We start from the raw sequence: 23,584 nt of genomic DNA, 5'->3' as shown, positions 1-23,584 counted from the left end.
GCTGATATATGCTCGAGTCAGAAAAGAGGGACAGAAAGAGGTGAAGACCTTGGAAACAGATTAGAGAGGTGGGAAAACAGTTGGGTAGAGGGCCAGAGAAGCAGGTTGAAACAAGAATTTAGAGAGTCTTGAAAATGGAGAGCAATTCTGAACTGAAATTGCAATCAGGCCAGCAGAAATGATGGTAATCATATAGTCTTGGAGAGGAAATTATCGAGAAAGACAGAACTATGATAGCTGAAGCAGAGACTTATTAAGTCATGAGTACAGATCACAACAGAAAAAGTTAAACTAAAAATGAAACCGGGCAATGTTTCAGAGCTGGTAACAGGGTGATGTAATGATAACAACAACAAAAAAAAAAAGTCATAGAAACATGGATTTTTTCCAAGGGGACACTTCAGTATTTCAAACATTGATTAAAAACTTACAGAATAGCCAGGGGCCATGCTTGTCAGGACAGACATATTGGCAAACCAGGGAGAGATTTAAGGAGAGATCCGTATATTTATTTCAGTGGCTCTGTTCTACAGAGACCAGACAGTCTGTGTAATTAACAGTATTAACAAGCAGGCAAAAGACAAGGTAGGTAGGATTTAAAAGAATTAAAATTCCAGTTGTGGGAAAGGACCCATCTGCATGCCACAAACAAAAGAAATGAGTTGGTGTCAGCAGCCTCATTCCTGAATGTCTCTCTTCCAAGGCTGCTGTTTCCTGAATAATTTCAGAAAAGGATCACAAGAAAACATGAGTGATTTCTTACTGTTTTGTAAAGGGCTAGATGCTAATTAAGCACAGTTGAAGAAGAAAGGAAGCTACAAAGAATCAGCAAAGAGCATATTAAGCCACTTTGTTAGTGGACCTCTGTTTACTTGGAAGAGGAGAAAAAACAATGAAGGGACCTATGTATCACTTCCCAACAGATAATCCACATTTCTTAAGTGCCAAACCTCCACATTTCTTAAGTGATTAAGCTATGGCTCAGATATGCCAAATAAGCCAGTAGGAGCTAAATGGCAGCAACAAATAAAAAGCCTTTGATTCACATATTTCTCAATGGCTAAAAACAATGATACTGTTAGAAAAGAAGACACTGCTTAAACAAACAATTACAGTCTATAACTAGGCCATCACTGTCTACATGAACAATTACTGGCAAACAAGTTGTATCTTTCAAGGAAATATTTCTTATGGGATCTCATTACAAAAGAGTATAATTAAAAATATATTTGGAAATTGGATTTCTAAAGAAGAAAGAAAAGAAAATATGTGCTATGTCTTTACTTGGCAAAGGAGGTCATGAATATATTCAATACTCTATCTTTGTGTACAAAGTAGAAAATCCCATATTTTCTTCTGACTGCCCAGGGTCCTACAGTGTCTACAGTGCACAGAGATTTTGCTTCTGTTTAACAGATGTACTGGGACAGTTATCAGTTCCGTGTTATCAGAGCTAGGGCATCATGTAGCATCATTAAAAAGAATGATTTTATAAAATAGGTCAGTCAATACAAGATGGAGACGAAGAGCTAGGCTGAATTTCTTCTAGAGACTCAAATTTTCCTCCCTCTCTTTCAGGGAGTATGGTCTTTACCTAAATTTGAATTTGAATTTTATCATGCATTGCTGAAGTACTTCATAAAATGGTAGGTAATACTGTGAAAATGAGCAAGTGAGCTTATGCAATTAACAACAATGAGATTACATGAACAAATGAGATTTACCAGTAAGAGACTGATACAAAAAAATCTGCCAGAAATTAAGTGCTTTGAGCCAGAGAGAGACAGCACTAAGGTACTGACCAAGCTGCTGTAAGCTCTTCCAAATACAGTACAAGCTCATAGACAAAGAAAAAAAATTGAGTCACTAATCCTCCAAACCTTAGGCACAGCAGGTGGTACCTGGAACGCTAATGTCAGGCCATCCTATTGTAAGGCAGTTGAATGACATCAAGAGAAACTGGCCTCATGCAACCACCCAGGTGTGTGGCTGTAAAGCCTACTTAGCAGTACTAGTATGAAACAACAGGTTAAAAAACAATTTTCTTCAGAACTCTGAGATACTCTGAAGGAACCTCTTCAGGGTGAAGCTTTTTTACTGATGGATACTTTAGTGTAAGTCACTGCAATTCCTAATTGACTTCAGACATAATGATGTCTTCCAGGTTTGGATGCTTTGGTGATGTACCTAAAAATAAATGACCCTGGATTTTTAAACTGACTAAAAATGAAAAGTAATTTATCAAAAATTGGCTCAGTTCTTGTCTACTCTCATTTAAAGAGTTTAAACACACTGCTTACAGAAGAAATGTATATATAAAAAGGAAATTACAAGCGAAGGACAGTCCCATCGAAAATGTATTGGACAAGAACTGAGGGGATCTAGGCTAACTTCCCAGCTCTCCAGTAAATCCTCCAAGTCTGGGTGAAGCAGTCAGGGAGCCTGCGAGGCTCTGCCTGTGTTTCCTCATCACCACAAGAGCAGCGGATGTGCAAGAGACGCAGAACGGCTGGAGGCAGGCTAGTGTCCAGAAGCAGGAGAGCAGCATTCTTGTGGCACTGTGCCAGAGGTAATAAATGTTCAGCAGGGCTCCTTCCTTCAGCAAAGGTCTGCGGGACTGTGGCTATAATGCTTGGGAACCAAGCTGGTGAGCCTGCATTGGACTGCACCATACAGACTTTCCAGCCCAGGTCCCCGATAGCTTCAGGGACTCCGCTTTGTGCTCCACTGCACAAGGTAAACGTGCCCTCGGATTCCCAGCTGCTCAGCGGTAGCACTTCTGTATCATACTGGGATAATTTGATGACACATTTATTAACATCCATAAGACCGGATGCATGGAAGATGACTACCATATAAGCATAGAGACAACAGCCTAAAGGTTCAAAGCAAGTGAGTTTGACAGCTCCTGAATTCTGCCACTGCCCTGTTGGGAAGAACGCAGTTGGGACTGTCCTCAGGAATGGTCAGTGTAACAGGTGCTACCTTTGGGTTTCACACTCACATTTGTCTTACATCTGGCCTGAGGATAACCTCAAGCATAAAAGTCAGGACCAAGTAAAGATGAGAGTTGTAACGCCAGAGTACAGAGTGATGCCTGGTGGAATTTAATTTGGGTTTCAAATGAAAGCTCATTGGAGTGAAATGTCTGAGGAAGGCTCTCCACAGGCAGGTTCATAAGCAGCATGTGTGCTACAGGCAGGAGTTGTAATAGCAGACAACCTCCTGGAATTCTTTGTATATGGTGCAGAAAACTGTTGCTTTTCACATTTAAAATTACCACAGGAGTTAACACGTAGAAAAGGGAAAGGTGAAAGGAATAATGCCATCGCGAATGTTTAATTAATGACAATTGCCAGAAAAAGCTCTTCTTTTGCCAATAACAAATGGATGTCTAAAGCAGTTATTTCTCATTTTAAATACCTAATCTGATATTATATTTCACCTCAAAGAACTAAACGAGAAAAGAAGCTGTAATCTAATCATACCACAATCCAGGTGACATCTGTACTAGGCAGAATACTGTTGTTATTCTGCTGTCTAGTTGTTGCTGCTGAGAATGATGAAGTAGCGAAATTACATTTTCCCATTATTATTTCCAGACACTCTCTGGCAATGGTTTGTTGACTCTAATAAAGCTTCAGACCAAGCTGTCAGCAGAGGAAATGGCAGGAGGGGAGCAAGGAACTGCCTCCGCAACAATACATGAATCTAAAGTCTCAGTGATAGGTTGTGCATTTTCTGATAAAATTTAATGTGTGTGTTTCAGAATCTATCGTAAAGCTGCAGCTGAATTCTAGAGGGATAAATGAATTCTATCAAGTCACGGTGCTTAAGACTTTGACAAACATAAACATATTATGAAGGATTAAAGAGTCAGAATCCTTACCTGCTATAGTGTTGAGGAACATCAAGTATTCGAAGTTAGATATCTCCCGTCTCTGCCAGCGCTGAGTCATGTTGGAGGATTTATAAAGCTGTCGGGGAGTGGCCAGAGAGATTCTCCTAGGAAATACATTTAAAGAATGATTTTTTTTAAGATTCTCATTAAATGTTAAGATGTAGGGCAACATTATTAGTGTGATTAATTTCAGATTCTCTCAGAGGCTTTTTTATTTTGTTTAATGAAGTCAAGAATACACTATTACCCTTATTTGAGAAATTACTACAATTAAGATCTGTATTTTATTTTACCAGTACTACAACATTGTAATCACTCAAAATAATATATTTTGTGTTTTATTTTATTCTGAATCTGGTTAAAAGACTGGCAGGAAAACAAACTGCAGACCTCCTGGTGCCTGGCTTGTCCAGCAGGAATAAAAGAGGAATACCACTTCCTTGTTTCAAAAGCATGCATTGAGATAAGTTCATTAAGGTGAGTGAGTGATAGATTAAAGTGCCGTATATTTCCAGCACTGGGTTGAAGATATTTACTCCACAATTTGTGCACCTCCTCCATGGTCAGCTACCCATGATCCCCTTCCTATATCCCAGTGAGCTTTGAGCTTTCTATTTATAGGCTGGTTTCTGAAAGAAACAAGGTTTATTCAGTTATCTGCTCGCATGTCCATCTGCCTGTCTCTCCATAATAACTTCTGAATTGCATTTCATTCAAATTTGGAAAAGGAGTAGAAGCTTCTAAGATACTGAATTTCCACACATTTTCTAAATCTTACCTGACTGGATAAGGGAGAAAGAACCAAACTACTGTGCCGTGGAAGGGAAAAGCAGAAAGCTTCAGCTCTTCCATTTTCAATTTGACAACATCAAAATAACCAAATACCATGCACCAAGTTCTAAATTACCCATAGCATATAAAGTCCCCCGTTGGTAAAATATAAGGGACTAGATTCAGTCTAGACTAATGCATTAAATAAAAAACCTTGCAACAAGCAGAAATAGCTTTACTGCTCACGACACATTTCTAGACAAAATAGTCCTTGCTGAAAAAAAAGACAAGGATAATCTTTGGAAGGAGAAAAAATTAATCTCCTCAAATATTATTTTTTTTACAGAAACTTAAATCTTATAAATAGATCAAAATAGAGAAAATGTTTATACCTGTTAAAAAAGAGGATCTCTAATATGTACCTTATTCATGAATTTAAAGAATATATTTAGTATTTATATAGTTTGTCAAGAGTAAATAGGGACACCCAATGCTTCAGCTTTCAGCTGCACACTAAACACACTAGGTGCGCTATTTCTAGACTCTGAACGCTGAGTATTATCTTAAAATAAAGTTATATACAAGGTGTCAAATTGGGCAGCAATTACAAAAATGTGGACCATCTACTTCTAAAGATATATGTACGTACTCCTACACATGCACTAAACCCTATTTCCAGAGAAAGAATGATTGAAAAAGTATGTGATTGGAGTGTACAGCTATCACAAATATATGCCTGTCTTCTCAGTGTGTAGGTTGTCAATGTCTACCATACTTAGGCTTACAAATTGAACATACAAAAATGACCATGCAAGTGTAGGTACACTTCTTTAGTCTCTGTACCTACCCAAAACAGCAACACATAAGGTCTTGCCAGCTTGGCTAGCCCTATTTTATAGTAGACTCCAGGATGCCAATGGTAAATACACTTCACTAGTACAGAGAAGATGTTATAAAGATTTTTTTAAGTTTTTGTTATGCTTAATCTGAACAATTTATCTAAAGAATTATCTGAATGTAATCATACTTTATATTGCATTTTATAGGATAATAATTACTTTTACAGCTAAACTCTCAAAGACATTCCCAGGAAACTTGGACTAATGCTACACACATTAATAAATACAGGAAATAAAAATACTAAAGAGATCACTAAATTTACAAAGCATTTCTGTCACAGATTTTCTGTTCCTCCCATGATAAAAGAACATTTATGCATCAGTACAGCTTAGTAGCTGCTTTTGGACTTTACCCACAATCTCCCAGGGAGTCTCAAAAAATCTATAAACTGTCAAGTGCTGGACTTCACATTTGAATGCCCGATTTGAGCGAAGTCTACAGAAAATCAAAATAGACTAAAAAAGCTCCTTATTTACTCTAAGGTGTTTGAAAGATTTGCAGTTATTTCAGCAGAGACTGGAAAAAATTATGCACAATAAATTGGTTCCACACCTGCTTGTTTCAGTTAACACAGGAAGACCCACTGTTTTGTGTTTTGCTAAATCCACCCAACTTTGATCAAACCGTTTCTCTCCTTCGATATGCCATCATCAGCACAAATGAATGTGCTTCCTTTGCTTCTAGAGGACTGTGAAATACCTACTCAAAATGGAAACTGCAGAACATTCCCTGATGTACAAGGGGATGATCCAATTTTTCAAGTTTTATATGCTTTAAATATGTTTAGAAAACACTTCATAACATTCTGTTGAGGGAAGGGGTGTTATATATCCCATATGTGGAGCATGACCTGCCCCCTTTCACAATCCCTTCTAATTTAGTTAGCTACAATCCAATCTCATACAAAGAATCTTTAAATATCTTGTCAAAAATGTAGCACCTGTGTGATGTTTTGTATTGTGTTACTCCTGTTCAGAAAACAAAAAAAAACCTTGAGAAAGCCACTGGCTTCTGACAACTCATTGATACTTTTAATCAAAGCTCTAAGAGGGGTTTTACGCTTTGATGATATCAAATCTTAGCTTTCTGACTCCTCACCCTTCCCAAAATCCAACCTCTGCAACCAGCTATATTGAGATCTGGAAATGTATCACCCACAAGCTATTGATGTGGAATAAGTGGCAGAGCTGAGCTGACATTGAATATAATAACCATAACAGCCAAAATACGTTTTCTTTCAGCAATAACTTCATCATTTCTATTTCTTAGCTTTAATAACTGGAGTCATTGTTTTACTTAATGCATTAATAGCCCACAGAATTTCAGTGGAAGGTGCTAGCATATGTTTAGTGGGGAAGTATGATACTGTATCTTTTGCCAATTCATTGATCTCTATATGTTTATAAAACCATTGGGCAGCTCACAGTTAGTTTCTAAGCCATGATGTTACCCTCAATAAAAATGCATCAGTAAATTACACCTGAGGTGTTAGAACCCTAAAATGTGGTCTGCTAAAAGTGTAAAAATGCGGGCATTATTCCACCTGTGTAGAATCATATGGAGCTGTAGAAATAAGTTAAATAAAAGGCACAGTAGTGTCTGCCCAGTTGTATCATATGGCACGGTCATAAGGAAACGACAATCAATGCAACATGTCTAAGGAACACTGCAAATGCATTTATCAAAGACAGATGAATTTGATTACCAAATCAGACCAAACTCTTCAACATGTGACTAATTTTAAGGATGTAATTACTTCTTTGCAACATTAAGCACAGGCTTGAATGCTTTGTTGAATCAAAGCATTGAAAAGGCTGTTAGGAAAAGTAGCAAGAAGTCAAACTGGAGACTTGCTTAGAATGGCAGGTCTGTAAAAGTCTTGGGAAGAGATACCAGTTTGTCTGCTTCTAATCCTTTGTGCCATTAGAAGATCATAAATATTGCTTCTTCGTTCTGTTTCCTTCCATCTTTGTTAATCACAGGATTTCTCCATGAAAACAGAAATGCACTTAAAATCCATATACTGCATTAAAAATAATTTACTCCTTCAGAAGGTTTCCATTGTGAATGCAGTTCTTTATGATAATGTAATTAAATTTAGATGAAATATTTATCAAAGTAGTGTCAGAGAGGAAATGTTACTTACAAAAATAAAACTAAAGAACTTTTAATCAAAACAACCAGAAAGATCTGCTTTTGTTAAAATATTTTAAAGTACAGCTTAATCTGGGAGATTGGTCATAAAAAAGGATAAAAGTTTACTCAGCGTAGCAGCTCCTTTTGGTTACTCAGTGTAATTTCTCCATATGTTAGTTACACAAATAAGCATCATTTTAAAAATTAGCATTCCAGAGGGAACATATTCATAGGAATGGAAACTATATTCTAACATCAACAAAATATTAACTACAGAGCAGTTATAGAGCCAGATTTTCCCTCAGCTACTCCACTGCAATCCTACTGAAGACAATAAGGGTAAGTAGACAGAAAAAAAGGAAAAAACATGATTACGGGGTCTTTATTGTGCATAAATCATGACATGATTATGCAAGAACAAGAAAGGAAAAACTTCACTACCATATGCCAGATTTATTCTGAAGGCTAGCAAGCCCATTTTCGATTCAAATTGAATGTAATCAAAAAGATATGGAAATAACTGCATATAATATTGAAGCTTAAACTTTTCTAAATAATTATATATCAACAAACTTTTTCAGACAATTATTCACTGAATAATGCACAAAGGATATGAATTTCAAAAGTAAAAAATGTCACTATAGATATGAAATTCTGATTGAGAAATTTGCATTTTGTTTGTTCTAGAACAAGTGGCCATTTTTATTTCAGAAAAGAATACTATTACCTTCCATTTAGAGACAGCAATTCCTTTAATTTGAGTATTTGGAAGAGCAATGCAAATATTAATAAGATGCACCTTCCAAAGAAATGCCCGAAGTTCCCCTTGATCTTAGTGAAAACTTGAGAAATTTGGCAGTTTGCCTAAGAACTTCAGCACGTTCAGGAGATCAAGCCTTAGGCATCATGAGACTCTTCAGCTCATGACAGGGAATGATGTTCAGCTGGGAACAAAATAATTCTCCAGTCCTACAAATGCTTTGACACTTCAGAGTATTTCCACATTCTGCACTGGGATAAACCAAGGACAATATGAAGTTTTAGTTTGTAGGAAATGACTTAAAGAAAGAGAAAGACACATCCCAGACTTAATCATCCACTGATGATTAAGTAACTGGCTTTTGGCCAAGGCAGGCCAAATGGAGATCTGAGCCCAAAGCACCATATTTTGTGAATTTCCTGTGGTTTCCTAACTCACTTATATTTATTTATTCTTCTTTCATTTTGACCAGAAATTAATCCTAAACCTAAACATTTTTCACCAAACTTCTGCTGATACACCTTTAAAAACAATTTTAGGTCTGAATAGACATACCCAAACAAATAATAAAAAAAAAAAAAAAGGAAGGCAGGAGGCAGGAGATTTCCCCTCCAACTCACATGATTGTCTTACCCATCACTAAAATACAAATACTTTTACAGTATAGGATCTGACAATTCGCAGCCTTATTTCTGACCTTAGACTGATTTGATATTGATGTTGATAATAAAAACTTTACTTGTCTGTAGAATGTGAAAATCTCTAAAACTGAACCTCAGTTGTGGTTTTTCTTTTTTCAAAATATATAGCCTCCTTAATTTTGGAAACAGAAGAAGAAAAATTCATTATGCTAATGAATGGAAGAAATTTGGGAATTGCAAAATAGCCGCTATACTGATGAGCAATGAAGTAAAACCCACAGACTTTTACATAAAAAGCAAGTGAGAAGATATATATAAATGTGGATAACTGGCTAGCTGAAAAGGGTCACATAGACATAGTCCAGCTGGCTGGACAAAAATGCACATCGCTCTCAGCCTATCTGAAGTAAAGCAAAATACACTGTCTTTGGCTGTCCTTGTTACACAGTAACAGGAAGATTTTGGTGGGAAAAGAATGTTGCAGGTGGGAACAGAAAACTACAGAAGAGAAACTAGGGGCGGGCTTGGTATTTAGGCAACTAACCAATAATGAGCTTAACTTTTGTAATATGTATGAGCTAATTATAAGAAGGCATAAAAGGTGACTGTAAGGTACAATAAACGAAGTCTGCTGATCACTCATATTGAGTGACTGTGTCTTCCCTCCGTCGCGACATATAAAAGCAATAATTTTCACTCAGCAAACACAGAACGTAATCAAGTTTAGTTCCATGTCCCACATAACAATCACAGCAAGGATGAACGTTTGTCTACACATGTGTAAAACCTGACTGAAAACCAGACTTTGGAGAGATAAAGTGTAAGTTTCCTTCACTGAAAGGTACTTATTTCCTATAATTTAAAAAAAAAAAAAAAAACACCACCAAAACCACCCTTTTACTTCTGTTCCATAATAACAAGCCCCAAAGTCAGTAAAGGGCATTGTTTCTCAAACTAACCTTAAGGAAATCAAGAGTTTCGTGACAGGAATGATGCTTTAGTATTGATATATTTAAAGATATAATCTGTATAATATAATAAACACAAAATATACAAACTATTTTAATGAAATTACCTGGCTTGTGGCAAACCATAGCTGGTTCCTACTCCAACACGTGGTAAGCTGTACACAACCTTTTTCACTGTTGCTTGGTCAGGAAAATTAAACATAACAGAAGCTAAATGAGGAAGAGAAAATATGGACTAGTAAACCATCTGCAGAAGTCTGTTTCTCCACCTGCAATATATTTTTTTTAAATCCTCCTGGTCTTTTATTTGGGAAGAGAAGTCAGTCCCACTTTTGCCCTCCCAGGGGATCCAGGTTAGAACAGAAATTCCTGGCATACTTCACATCTATGTATCATCAGCTGGCTAATGTTTTGGCACCAACTCTCCCATTTTGCAGAAGACCTGAGTGTGGCATCCTCCAGAGGAACCAGAGCTTACCATTAACCCGTATAACCTTTTATCAGGCTGGGAAGCTGTTCAGTAGTTTGCATGGCATTTATCTTCTAACTGGTGCATTAAAACATACAGGACCAGAAATTGTTTAATTCCCTCTCCAGCTGAAATCTAAACTTACATCAGAGCTCCTCAGGGCAAAAGGCTACTGACACACCTCACCAAGCACTGAACTCGGAATCAGAGTAGCACATACAGAAAACTGAGTGGATCCATTTATTGATCTGCTCCTTTTCACTTTACCTCAGTTTATAATTAGAAAAGGAAATGTCCTGTTAGATATTTCACTAAAATATTTACAGAAAATGGAAGAGAGGGGTGAGATCAAAAAAGCAAACTTCCTATCAGACACTTGAATGTACTAACTGCAATGATCTGTTTTTATTAATAAATCTCACTGCTGCATGGAAAGCAGTGAGATTGATTTATGTGATTGATTTTAATGCAAAATGCAATGAATACATGCAAAAGTAAGCATTATTGAACACAAACATAAGCACTTTATCAAAGAAAGCACAGAGTTTAAATTTAAGATTAATAAAGTAACAGAAAATAACTACTAGCACATTTTTATGCAACAAAATAAACAAAGACATACTTCTGTTTGCCATAAACACTTCCAAAGCTGTGTTCTGGAGAAGATAACGTCTTGAGAAAACAGCCCGAATCTCACTGAACATCCATTTTCCATGAAGGCCTTCTGTATAGGCGAGGACCTTCAAAGAAAGTCAAGGTGACAACTATTAGCCGGAGTTTTTCGTTAAAATATTGCATAAGAACATAGTAAATTTTAGCCATCAGTGAAGTACAGTTAATTGTATCTCTTTAACAAGTAAAAAACATGCATTAAAACATGAATTTCAATGTTTTTAAAAAATGCAATGAAGTACAGCTGTTAGAAGAATATCAGTAAGTACCATAATCTGATACTGCTAAGGTCAACTTATTTTTCCTAAAAAACCCTCAAGCTCTACAAGCAAGCACAAGGTAACAGACACGGTTGCAGTTATGCTTAGCTGTACTCTTTTCCAGCAGTGTGCATGACACAGTTGTCAGTTATGTATCGGATAACAGATTTACTTCTGTGGCAAAAGTACTGTGCAAAGTACAACCAAATCATATAATGTGCTATTCACATCCATTTCGGAGTCATAAAATAGAACTTCCTCCATTCCATTAATAAGTACAGGAATTAGCTAGAACACCATGTTGGCACAATAACTCTTCTAAAGTTGGGCACATCCAATATAATAAACCATGAAGAAAATTTAACAAGTTGTATTTTTGCATTTGAAAATTAATATGAAAATCTTTTAAAATTAAATAATTAAAAATTAGCATTGCTTTTACAATTTGTCAGTTTCTCAATTGAAGGTGATGGTCTAAGACTAGATATAAATACCTAAATAATGTTTTTCACTGTTCTGGATGTTCAGGAAAACAAACAAAAAAGACACAACGTAATTAGATATTGGCTTTATTAACTTATCTCATCTGCGAATTATCATTCCAGCAGTATTATGCATTTAGAACAACCCTATTCCAATCCTTCTCATCAGCTGGAAGGCTGCTTTCAGCCCTCCACCTCTGGTCGGGTGGGCTCTGCCCATTGCTGAGACTCTGACATTTCATCCTATAGGGAGTCAGTTGGTTGCGATGGGGACCGTCCCCTCCCTACACCCAACTGCATTTCCCCGGCTATGTAGACTGTGCCTTTCCCTAGGCTGCAGCTACTAAGAGCTACAGCCTCAGTGAAACAAAGAAACACAATGAACACCTTCACTAAAGCGAAATGCAAAAAGTGGGTTTCAGACCAGAGAGACTGAATTTCTCTGTTCTCCACAAGGTACATAAAAACTGTTGATATACCAGCTTGCGGTGCTTTACTCACTCAGTTGAGGTCTTTGCTTTTTGTAATCAGGACCTCCCCCAACTTCTGAACAGGGAAATGTTGGGGAGACCATATGTTGCTGCTGTCAACGATCCTTCATGCTGAAGGTAATGGAAATTGTATTCCTTCAGTTTTTTTCTCCAAAGTAACTTCAAGTTAGTAACATGTCTTCATCTATGAAAAAGCTAATTTAAGTTTGTAGACTTGGTGTTAGAAGAGCCCCATGGTTTTTTGCTAATTTGTTCGCCATAACTTTTTTCTCATAGCTATGATGGGTCTGTTTCAGAGATGACGGTAACAGCAACAACACAAATATTCAACACACATTGAAGAGCATTGAACACACAATGAAGAGCATTGAAATGTTAGTTCTGTCCTTGATGGAAACTGGACAGAGGAACACGCCGAGTCCCCTGTGCCGTCTACATGAGACGTTACAGACAAGACTAAGCAACACTGCGGCTGATGGCACTGTTTCGTTCACCCCAGCTCTACACTAACTAAACACAGCCCTGAAGGAAGGAGCTTGATTTCTTTGGAGGTCCCCCAGACACACACAAGAGACTATATGCCCCCTCCTTTCAGTCACAGGCCAGCTGTGGCATTACTAGCTTATACGCTAATTCCTGCAACGGTCAAAAATCTGCACCTTATTTTTACTTCGAACTCTGTTGACTTCAGCTTCTAGCCACTAGATCTGGTGACACCTTTGTCTGCGAGATTAGAGACTCTTCTAGTAACAGATAACCTTTCCTTGTGTCGGTAATTACAGACTGTGATCCAGTTACTGCTTAGCTTTCCCCTTGATAAGGTAAATAAACCAAAATTTCTTTCAGTCTTTCATTGAGATCAGATGCTAGGATACAGCTGGTATCATGTATGTGAAATTCAGATGGTTAAGAACAATGTCTGTGAAGATTTCAGCACCCTCCTGCTCTGAATGTGTTCTGCTGCTATCTGATACATAATTTTTGTAAATACACAGGTTGTTAAGATACACAGAGGAAACAGGGAGGAAAACACTCAAGTTTAAAAAGCTAAAAGATGAGAACAGTCTCCCAGGCAGAAGAGTTTGAAATGTATATAGCAGTAACCAGACCTACAGCAGCCAGCAGATTTGTCAAAGAATTAGGTCCTTGACAAAACAGCATGCTTCAGGAATTCAGTTTTTGTTTCAGAAATGTTTCCAGTTGTCCTTTTTTTTTTTTTTTTTCTAAAGGAAAGCATTTAATACTGACTATAACCTATGTATTAACATTTTAGATGATTCACAGTGATATATTTACAATGTCTTGATCTATACCATAGATTAGTTATTATAGTTCAACACTAAAAGCACATTGTGTACTAACAATACGTTTGTTGCCTTTTTCTCCCTCCTCTTCTTACTCAAGTATAAAAGAGTCGTAAGTTCACAGAGGTACATTCACCCCACCAAGAAATTAATGACTTAAGATAGCACACCAGTAAGGCAGTAGAAAGGATAGGAAATCAGAGGAAAGGAAGGAGTCTATAATTCAATTACTGTCCTCGATTACACTCTTCTTAACTGTCTATTAGTCCTACAAATATCAGATTATCATGTCAATATCAAATCATCTCAATTATTTCAGTATTTCTGCTGTATTGTTTTCCTGTCCAAGATATGCCACCCATTTTTGTCATCCTCCATACCATTCATCTAACACCATTTTCAAGCGATTCATTAAACCTTCCATTATTAGGCATCTACAGTTTACAGCAGAAATTACTGACGTTGTTGGAGGATTCTTTCTTGTGGTAACAAGAGCCAAAACAAAGTAATTTCATTTTTCTGAATTTGAATCCTTTAAAAGGTTTATACTTTTTTCTTTTCTTCCAGAATAATTTTTAGCATTTCACTTTCTTGTATCACATGAATGAAGGTCTGGCTATTTTACATTTTTTACAGACTGCATGTATTGCATATTTCATTATTCATGGAAATAACCACTCTGTTCACCAAAAGACACTGACATTATGTTATCTAGTTATCTGAAGCCAAAATTACCATGTGCTCCATCCAATATTTAGTTGTTTATATTTAAAGTCAGTGCTTGTTATTTTGATAGTTTTATGAGGTTTTCTCTTAAAAGCAGTCATGGAGACTTTTTGTTGTAGGCATTTCTTAACAGCTGAATCTTCATGACTGAGCACAGAATTCTAGATATGTCTAAATAATCCGTTTTAAATAAACTAAAAAACAACCAGCCAACTAACAATGTCTGCATTTGAACTGAGCACACTTTTCAATATTAGTATCAGCTGCAACTGTTTGGTTTAAACCTCACTTCTCTTAGTAAAACCCTTTCACTTACTCAGAAATATGGGTATGTTTTAAATATAGTAATGGGTCCGCTGGCCAGCAGACAGATCAAGAATAAAAATTTGCTAGCATGCATTGCACTAAGATGAAGCTGTCATCCTAACAGAGGAATAAGAAGTCTGTAAATCTCAGGGTTCTCTAATATAGAAAAACATCTATTGGTGACACTTACTTAGATTTGATTAGTAAAGCAGCGTGGGAAGTTCAGAAGAAAAGCAGAACCATTACTGAAGTGCTTTCCTGCTTGGCTCAAATATGAAGGCTCCATTATTTTAATTGTATTTCTGATGTAATCAAGATCTATCCTTTTTTCTTTTTTTTTCTTTCAATTAAGAGTCAAGACATTTTTAATCATAAACCTACTTCAGTAATTATTCAATTATTGATAATGAATTAACTGTTATTTAATTAATATTAAAAAATAGAATTTTGAAGTATTGCATTAACCAGAAGACCAGAAATACTAGTTTCCATTCTGCTAGAATCCCTGATAGATTATTCCCACAGGAGAAACACTTTAGCATAGAGGCTTATTTTTGCTGCTTTATACCATTTTTTGGTATCTCATAGCCCCAGGCACAGCACACAGAAGAATATTCTGGCCCTTTTCTTTTGATTATTGCTGCTGGAATTGAAATAATCACAAAATCAGGTACTATAAAGATATCGAGGAAAGCAGCCTGTACAAGTCGTAGCTATTCTCAGTTGGTTTTGTAACTTTATGTAAGTTGTAACTTTATGGTAAGAACAGTCACTTCTCCAGCCTGCTGTAAAGAATTGTTGCTTATTGCTCAATATTTCCTTTTTTTAAAATAGCCCTTTGGTGTGATTCATTAACACCTATGTATGTGAATTTAATCTACTGTTTTCAGGGGAAATTCATCATTTGTCTTTTGGAACCATATTTCTGTTTCAGGGTATTTTAACTCTAACCTGATTCCTCAATGAATGTATCAATTCATACTTTATATCTAGTGCAAAATACATGCAATCATTAACATGTAATATAACTTTGTTGTTGGGGGTTGTGGGTTTGGGGTTTTTTTATTATTATTATTTTCAAAGCACTTATTTCCCTCATTATTCCTTACCTCCTATACTAATAATGTCAAACCAATAATGTAGTAAGGGACTTGCATTCCTTGCATTTATGTACAGTAGAACTGGTTCATTTTTTGCTGCATTTCCACAAATACATTCCAAAGATCCTGTAGATTTTTTTTCCCCAAGTCTGAAAATGATCCTCAGAGTCATGTTTTCTGAATAAAATGGCCATTTCCTGAAATTAAATGTATTTTTTTCCTTTATCAATGACCAGAATGGCTTCCAAGAATACTGTAATTTTGGTACAGATTTTTTCATTTTATAAAGATAGTTTTATCCAGTGCTTAAGTGTAGCTACTATTATCTTTAACCTTGACACCACTATTTTAGTTAGAATATTAAACAAAAGAGCTCTGGTGCATCCTTAGTTTAGACATCAAAATCCCATCTGTCTGTTAGATGGCTCTGTTACACAGCAAAACAGGGTATTATCTTTAACATGTGGTACTTATTTCCTTTTTCCTCTAGAGATGCAAGAAGCTTCTATGAATTAATCCTTTTCCCTCCTTCTAAGTTTACCCCTCCTACTTCTTCAACTTTTAATATCTTATATTTGAAAAAGTATTTGCTCTGCATTTGAACAGATTTGTCTTGACTGAGCAAAGTCTAGTGAGATGCTGTTGCATCTTGGTAGCCCAACCCAAAGCAACTCTTCATCATTTTATTTGATTCAAAGACTTAGAGATACACACTTAAAAGCACTTAGAAGATATGCTTAGAAGTATATTCCCAATCTGTCCCTCCAGCAGTCAAATAACCCTAATAAATTTTCCTGGTGTCTCTATTTTCCAGTGGTTTAACTGTCCTGAATTATATGTCCAGTGCTACGCTTTTCACCACACTCAGAGTACCTTCCTCAACACTGGAAATTATAGTTACAACTATTTTATTTATGCACTAACTATATACTGTACCTTTTTTGACTGTTGGTTTTGTGTTTTTTTTTAAACTAAGCTTGCAAAATTGTGTTTCTTCCAATACAAAATAATCCCTTGTCATCCACATAGACAGTGGTCCTTTAATTTGAATAGGATTCTTGTTTGTATTTCATTCTTCATTCACCATCACCAACTTTTGGAAGACAGATTACCTGCTAGAGCCAACTATGAGTCTATCTTATGTGTCCCAACCTTGAACAAAAGACATGAAGAAGAAATCTTGGTTCCTTTCAATTACCCTGCAGTCCCTACACCTACATTATCAAAATGAACAAAAGTAAAATAGCCTTGGTATTCCAGGTTTCCAGGGCAGGACCTTGCATATAGTTTCTCATGACAGACTTTTCTGTGAATGCAGTTGCCAAGGAGAGAAGAGAAACTCTCTAAAGCTCCCTCGTCCATCCTTGTCAAATGAATATTTAATATTCCCTAAGGTTGAGAAAGTGTTTTTTTACAATGAAATTCTGCTGTAAACTTAAAAAAAATAAAATATATTTTTGTTAGTCTGACACTACCCTCCTGAAAAATAACCAAACACAGTTGTGACGGACATGAATTATTCAAAAGGTTCTGCTTGGGCCTTTTGCCTCCTACTTTCTGGTGGAAACTATATCCTGCTTTTCATATAAAGTGAGCTAGGGGTCCATAATGGAAAAGCTAAAATCTAAATCTGTGGTTACCTCATCTTTTTTTGTCTAAGAATAGGCAGGAAAGAAAAAAACCAAAGATGCCAAGGAAGGGAAGAAAAAAGAAATTATCACTGTGGGAAAAGCTACACTATATCACTTTATAGTGATACGTGAAACAGCAAGCAAGAGTATGCTTCAGTCACAAAGCAGCATTTGATTTCATACTAACCATTTCATAACAGCCTGGTAACCATAAAATTAATGGAACTTAACTGATACGTTCCCTACATCAGGGTCTTACGGGATGCTTCCAAATTTGCAACCTCAGCACTTAGAAGAAGATGCCTGCCAATAAAGCACGGAGTACTTCACAAAAACAAATCACAGTGAATATATATCTTCAATCACAGTGCTGTCTAGAGCCAGCTACAGAAGTGTGCTTAAGCACCTGACCCAGGTACACAATAAGCATTCATAAAATAGTTTAGCATTATTGTACACTTTTAGAGCTTAGAAACGCATGAAAATTATTACTAAAATCATTCTCTCCTGTCAGGGCTTTGGATTTCCCTTTTTCAGGTGTTTGCTAGCATCACCATTTGCTTCAAGGAAAATGCAAAATTCTGAATGCAGATCTTCCTAGGTTAAAAAAAATGGTTTCCATGCACATACAGCAATCTTCCTTCTCCAGAACCATCTAACAACAAGGAGTTCACTTACAAGTACGTGGCAGACTGCATGATTGCTTTACATATTCTAAAGACGCTTCTAAAATTTTACCAAATATCACATTATCATTTTTTCTTTGCATGCTATGGTCTAGTAAAACATTCTCAATTTCTCTTTATATTAAGGTCTCCTTTTGCCTTCCTTATAACATGCATCTGTGTAAAAAAGTGTCTTTATTTGTAAGCCTTAAAAGCTTTCCTCCAAGGGTCTCTTGTGATCCTATGCTCTCCAGGATGAGCTGAGGATTATGTGCCATTATAATATCTCCATTCACATCAGTTTTAAAAATCTTTTTTAGAACTTTTTTTTAGAATAAATATTGGCACTCCTACTTCATTTTTCTCCTCCTCTTCAGGGATCTAAAAAATGCAGATATTATTTTTGTGGGTTTGAGCTTTACTTCCTTGCCAAATTTTCTCAGCTTATACTTCTACTTCCAATGTTTTTTTAAGCTTTCAGGAGGCCCCTTGTCTTGAAACACAAGGTTCTGTTCACCCCAACCTTTTCGAAGTTTGATCCCTCTGGCCAGCACACTGCTTCGGTACCCATTAAAACAATGCCCATGCAGCTGACAGCAACTGACGCTCTTATTCCCACGTTCGTTTTCAGTCATCTGAAAAATTATTTTAAGTTGGCCCATTTTCAGCTTATTTTCCTCTTTTCATTGGTAAAATGGTTTTGCATGTTATGATTTTGTGTTTGAGGAAAGTAATGGAAAGGATACGGGGATTTCTCGAGAAGCAGCTGCAGTAAGGTTATTAAAGCAAAAAAGCCCTGCTCCTAGATAGAGAAACACTGCTGCTAAATGTTAACATCCGGATCAAAGTAATCCAAAGAGAGCATCTTACGTACTCTAAATGCATTTTTTCTAACTCTGCTTTTGTAAAACACCAATGCCTAGTTTTAAATACAAGGAAAAGTGCTACTGACATGGGGAAATATTACTTTTGTGAAAACAGAATTCTGAATAACAGTTATTTTTATCATTTATTTGATGGAGTTACACATCTGTGCGCCTTTGTGTAGTTTCCCCTCCTATGAAATGTGCAAACAAATGGTCAATTCAGGTGATTCCTGAAATGCCGGGAATGGACTGAAGTTCCTGGGGAGAATAGCATCAGGTAGAGGCAGCGGATTTAGACATTACCACCTGAGAAAAGGTAGGCAGAGGCCTTTTTCAAGCTCTACTTCCAAACTAAATTCCAACAGTTATTGTCTTAAGCAGAAGTTTCAGCCAATTTAACAATTCTAAAAGTGGGAATAAAGCTGATGGCACCAGCACGTGCAGAGGAGCAGAAGATAAATACATTCGAGTCCAGTGCCATAGAAAGCCATGTTAGAGTACAGCCCAACTCAAAACACAGAGGCTGAGGAAACAAATACTGGGGCAAAATCTGAAGAAGAGAGAAGCTCAATTAGTTCTAGTTAGCAGCAGGATTGAAGCAGATTGTGTCTGTTACCTCATGAGGATTAAGATGATTTTGTGTTGACTTTGGCAAAAACGGGATGTCAGGCTCAAATCTAGTTAGAAATCGTAACAGAACTGCTGTTTCTGTTCTCACTCTACACCTTGTGCTTAGACATTAATCCGAACAGGCAATCTCAGTACTTACACTCACACTCTTCTGAGCAATTCTGCCCCAGCACCACACTCAGTGAAATGCAATCAAATTATTTCAATCAGAACTGTGCAAATTACATTTTCAGTTGAGCAGACAAGACAAAAAAAGACATAAAATTGGTATGACCTGACCAAACCTAGAACTTTTTTTCAGGATTGAAAATGGAGAGCTTGTCTGCCTGTCAGCTGGTTTATTCTGGGCTGCCTTAGCACAACTAATAGAAAGAAAGGACTTGTAATATTCAGAAATCTGGGGAGAAGACAGTGCTGATAAATGCTTACAACTTGAAACCAAAGCTGGATATTTATTAATTAAATAGTTGCTTGGCAGAAAAATGCAGTTTTATTCAACTTGAAATACTGATGGATTTGACAGATTTTGTGAGAGTTTGAGCTGAGAGAAGTTGCAGAACTGGATTCAAACACCAGCATGAAAACAAACAAGTTCTCTGTTGCCTAAAGTGAGAAGCTGGAATAGGCACTCAGATTCAGTTTCCTTCTACCTGAAAGGTATATGAGCCCAAATAACATCCTTCCCCAACAGTGTTGTCTGCTCCACCCCACCGCTGTGCTCCCAGTGAGCCTCTCACAGCTGGATCAGGGCTCCTTACTGGTCCAGGTTGGACAGTGCATGTGGGAGTTGCATTACCTGCGTGCTGGCCCAAGGAAAGGCAGCAGCAAGCAGCTCACCGCAAGCTCCTACATGTGTGTGATGGATTCAGCAATAGAAAGAGAAGCTCTCTGGCTCCTGCCACGTTTGCAGGGATTACAAAGCAAGCATTGTTTGCTGGTCATAGTTTACCAGCATACAAGGCAACCTGCTCCCTTCAAACATAGGAAAGAAGTGAAACAACTCCCCAGTTTCCAGGTAAGCATGTTGACATCCAGTTATTAGGAAGGACTAGGAGAAACTCAAGTTCTTCTATACTCAAACTGTGTCTTCGGGTACTCATTTCATCCTCGTGTATTAGTTTTTCCCTTGCACTAAGGATAAGTGATTCAATCAAGTTTTAGGACTCTGCAAAAGCAAAAACTGTAGGAATAGTTTGAATAATAAAGAACGTATGTATGGTATCCACAAGTCTGATGGGAATGAACACAAGAATAAAGCCATCATAAAATCCTCAGGATCTTTTTTATTTTTTTAAACTTGCATACCAATCTATTTATTCAAAAACACAATGTAATAAAAAATGTCTAAAAGCTCAAATTAACCATGATGTAAATCCTTAACACTATAATAACTGAAGGCACTATAACTGGTATTAAAAGTTTAAATATTGAGTTTTGTTGAACATTACCCATTTCCTACCAAATGACAGGTAGAAAGATAGGTTTATGTCCCTCTTTTCATAGATGTGAACTCCATGTCATACAGATGATATGTGCAAACATCTTGGATTTTAAGTTTCTCATTTGATTTATTCAGTGCAGAACACATATGATCTAAGGTCTACAAAATAAAGACATTTTTTCTATTAGAGAGCTTAATTTTTTTAAGTTTCTGTTCCTATATAAGATTAACAACAAAACATTACTGGTTTATGATCAATCTTATATACAAAAGCTGTTTCATCAATCCTGACATTTGGAAATATAATTGGAGGAATTTCTACTGCTGAAATTTTAGCAGTAAGTTTAAGATTTATTTTTATATGCAAAAAGAAATAGATTGAATTGTAAAGTGATAGATACTATAAATTTACAACAGCCTTGCCATCTCCGAACTTTCTGTATTACAGTTTGGAACAGACAAGCATAATCCTCAAGAAATTCAAAATTCTACAGCTGCCACATGCTTCATTGTGCCAAAAAGTGTTGTGTCTGGAGCACTAGTGACTCCTGGAAGTCAGTTTGCTTGGTGGTGGAATTTAATGCAGATTCAGGGCTACTCTATGTTATGTCATCTTCTAATGTCTCCAAAGAACAACTACACTGCCTATGAGTTATGGTGTGCACAACCAAAATATCTTCATCTTTGTAATATATTGCCATACCAACTGATTCTTTATTAACCTATTTAAGATGAGCTTAAGATGAGGGGGGTTTTGCACTGCTGGGAAAGACAAGGAATTATAGCACTGGGAAAAACACAATCCACAGCTCCAATAGCAACCAAAATTCTACTATACTTTTTATTATTATATATGGAACATTATCTCATGTTACTAAGTCTGTACAAAGAAAGGATAGCAACGTTTCTTCTGAGAATTTTAACTTGGAATGCTTGCAAACTGCCTGCTGTAACTAAATAATAATTTCATTAGCTTGCATCTCATTTCATTTATTTTGCTTCAATATTACAAAGTACCAATGCATTCTATACTTGCTTTAAGAATTTTTTGCTTTACTTCATCAGATACAGTAATTAAGCACTAAAAAATGAATCTACACAAAACAGAAAAACTGCAAAAATCAACATGTATCAAATGTAATCTGTATATAGAAGCTCCATAAGTGATTTTCATATTTATTTCAATAACTGGAACCACATTTACACAATATTTTTATTATGTGCATTCTGTATATTCTAGGTGTACTTTCACATAGTTAACTATCAGCTTATTAAATTTGAACAATGTAAAGATCAAAATTATAGATAAGTAGAACTTTTTTTTGGGTCTAATCCTTTACAAAAAGTCTCATGAAAACTAGGAGGAATATTAAGAGTCTACTCAGCCGGCTACCAAAAATGGATTCTGGGGTATACATATAGTCTTCTGACGTCTGCAATAACTAGGGGAAAAAGTGCTATAGCAGATTTAATATACAGGTCCCTCTGCTTTGGATTTCTAGCCAACTGGAATGCAAACCTGCATGTCATAAATTTGGGCATACTCATAGGCTTTCCTGTGGTGAACTCTAGGTTCCCAGTATGAAATTACTGCAACAACTGTCAGCATGTAGAGATATTTTGTGTGAATGTGTCTCTGTTTTTATCCACTACAAGCTGCTCCACCACAGAAGGTATTTAGATTTTATGGACTTCTGGGTACTATGCAACTATGAAAAAGTATGCCAACCCCAGCCAAAGAGGGTTACCTCATATAGCCTCAATTAATTTATTCTTAGCATTTGTTTAATTAAAAGAAATTATTAATAACATGGAATTTACTTCAAGCGTTACAAAGATATTTCATATTTCCACTTTTTAAAAACTGACTACAACAGCCAACTATTCAAATTCTCCTATTAATCTAAATTCTTACCTTTCTTTTATGTGGGTAACAAGTTAATTGCTTTAGTAGACAACAAACCCTATTAACTTGTATAGACAGATTACTGCCTGTACCGTGATCGGCTCCATTATTACTGCCATTAAGTCTGGATTTGGTGCATATCACATTCCTTCTAAAGAATACAAGCATCCTACGTAATAGTCTATCTCTGATAAGACTCAATTTTGCAAGATGCATCTTTTCTTTGGAGCCAGGTATCCTAACTCCTACTGTTTGGAGTAGAAGCTGAGAGTACTAAGCAAGAGAGCTCAGCATCTTGCAAATATGCTTCTTTCATTGAAAGCCAAGAAAGTCAGATATCAAGAGAAGAAGAAAGAAAAAAAGAGAGGGGGTGGGGGGTGGGGAGTGGAAGGAAAGGAATTAAAAGCCATGAAAATGCATCACATTAAAATGCATCTTAGTTCTGTAACTTGCAATGATGTCCAATGTACATTGAAATATTGGAAAATATACAGTGATGCTGTTTTGTTTTATTATTATGAGTTTCTGTCATTTTAGATGTTTTCTAAGTTTGGATGT

The 23,584-nt window shown here is 36.4% G+C and overlaps 1 protein-coding gene across 6 annotated transcripts in view; it reads right to left on the bottom strand.

Moving 5' to 3' along the window:
• Positions 1–23,584, bottom strand: part of NBEA (neurobeachin) — a 509,705-nt gene that overhangs the window by 90,839 nt on the left and 395,282 nt on the right. For all 6 annotated transcript variants that reach the window (XM_037377448.1, XM_037377449.1, XM_037377452.1 and 3 more), the window contains 3 exons: positions 11,169–11,286; positions 10,185–10,287; positions 3,890–4,005 (listed from right to left, as the gene is read on the bottom strand). In XM_037377448.1, coding sequence (XP_037233345.1) covers positions 3,890–4,005; positions 10,185–10,287; positions 11,169–11,286 — 337 coding nt within the window. The remainder of the gene's footprint in view (positions 1–3,889; positions 4,006–10,184; positions 10,288–11,168; positions 11,287–23,584) is intronic.

The sequence above is a fragment of the Falco rusticolus genome, chromosome 2 (genome assembly GCF_015220075.1).
Source record: "Falco rusticolus isolate bFalRus1 chromosome 2, bFalRus1.pri, whole genome shotgun sequence".
NCBI lineage: Eukaryota > Metazoa > Chordata > Aves > Falconiformes > Falconidae > Falco > Falco rusticolus.
This window is presented reverse-complemented; position numbering and strand designations above follow the sequence as displayed.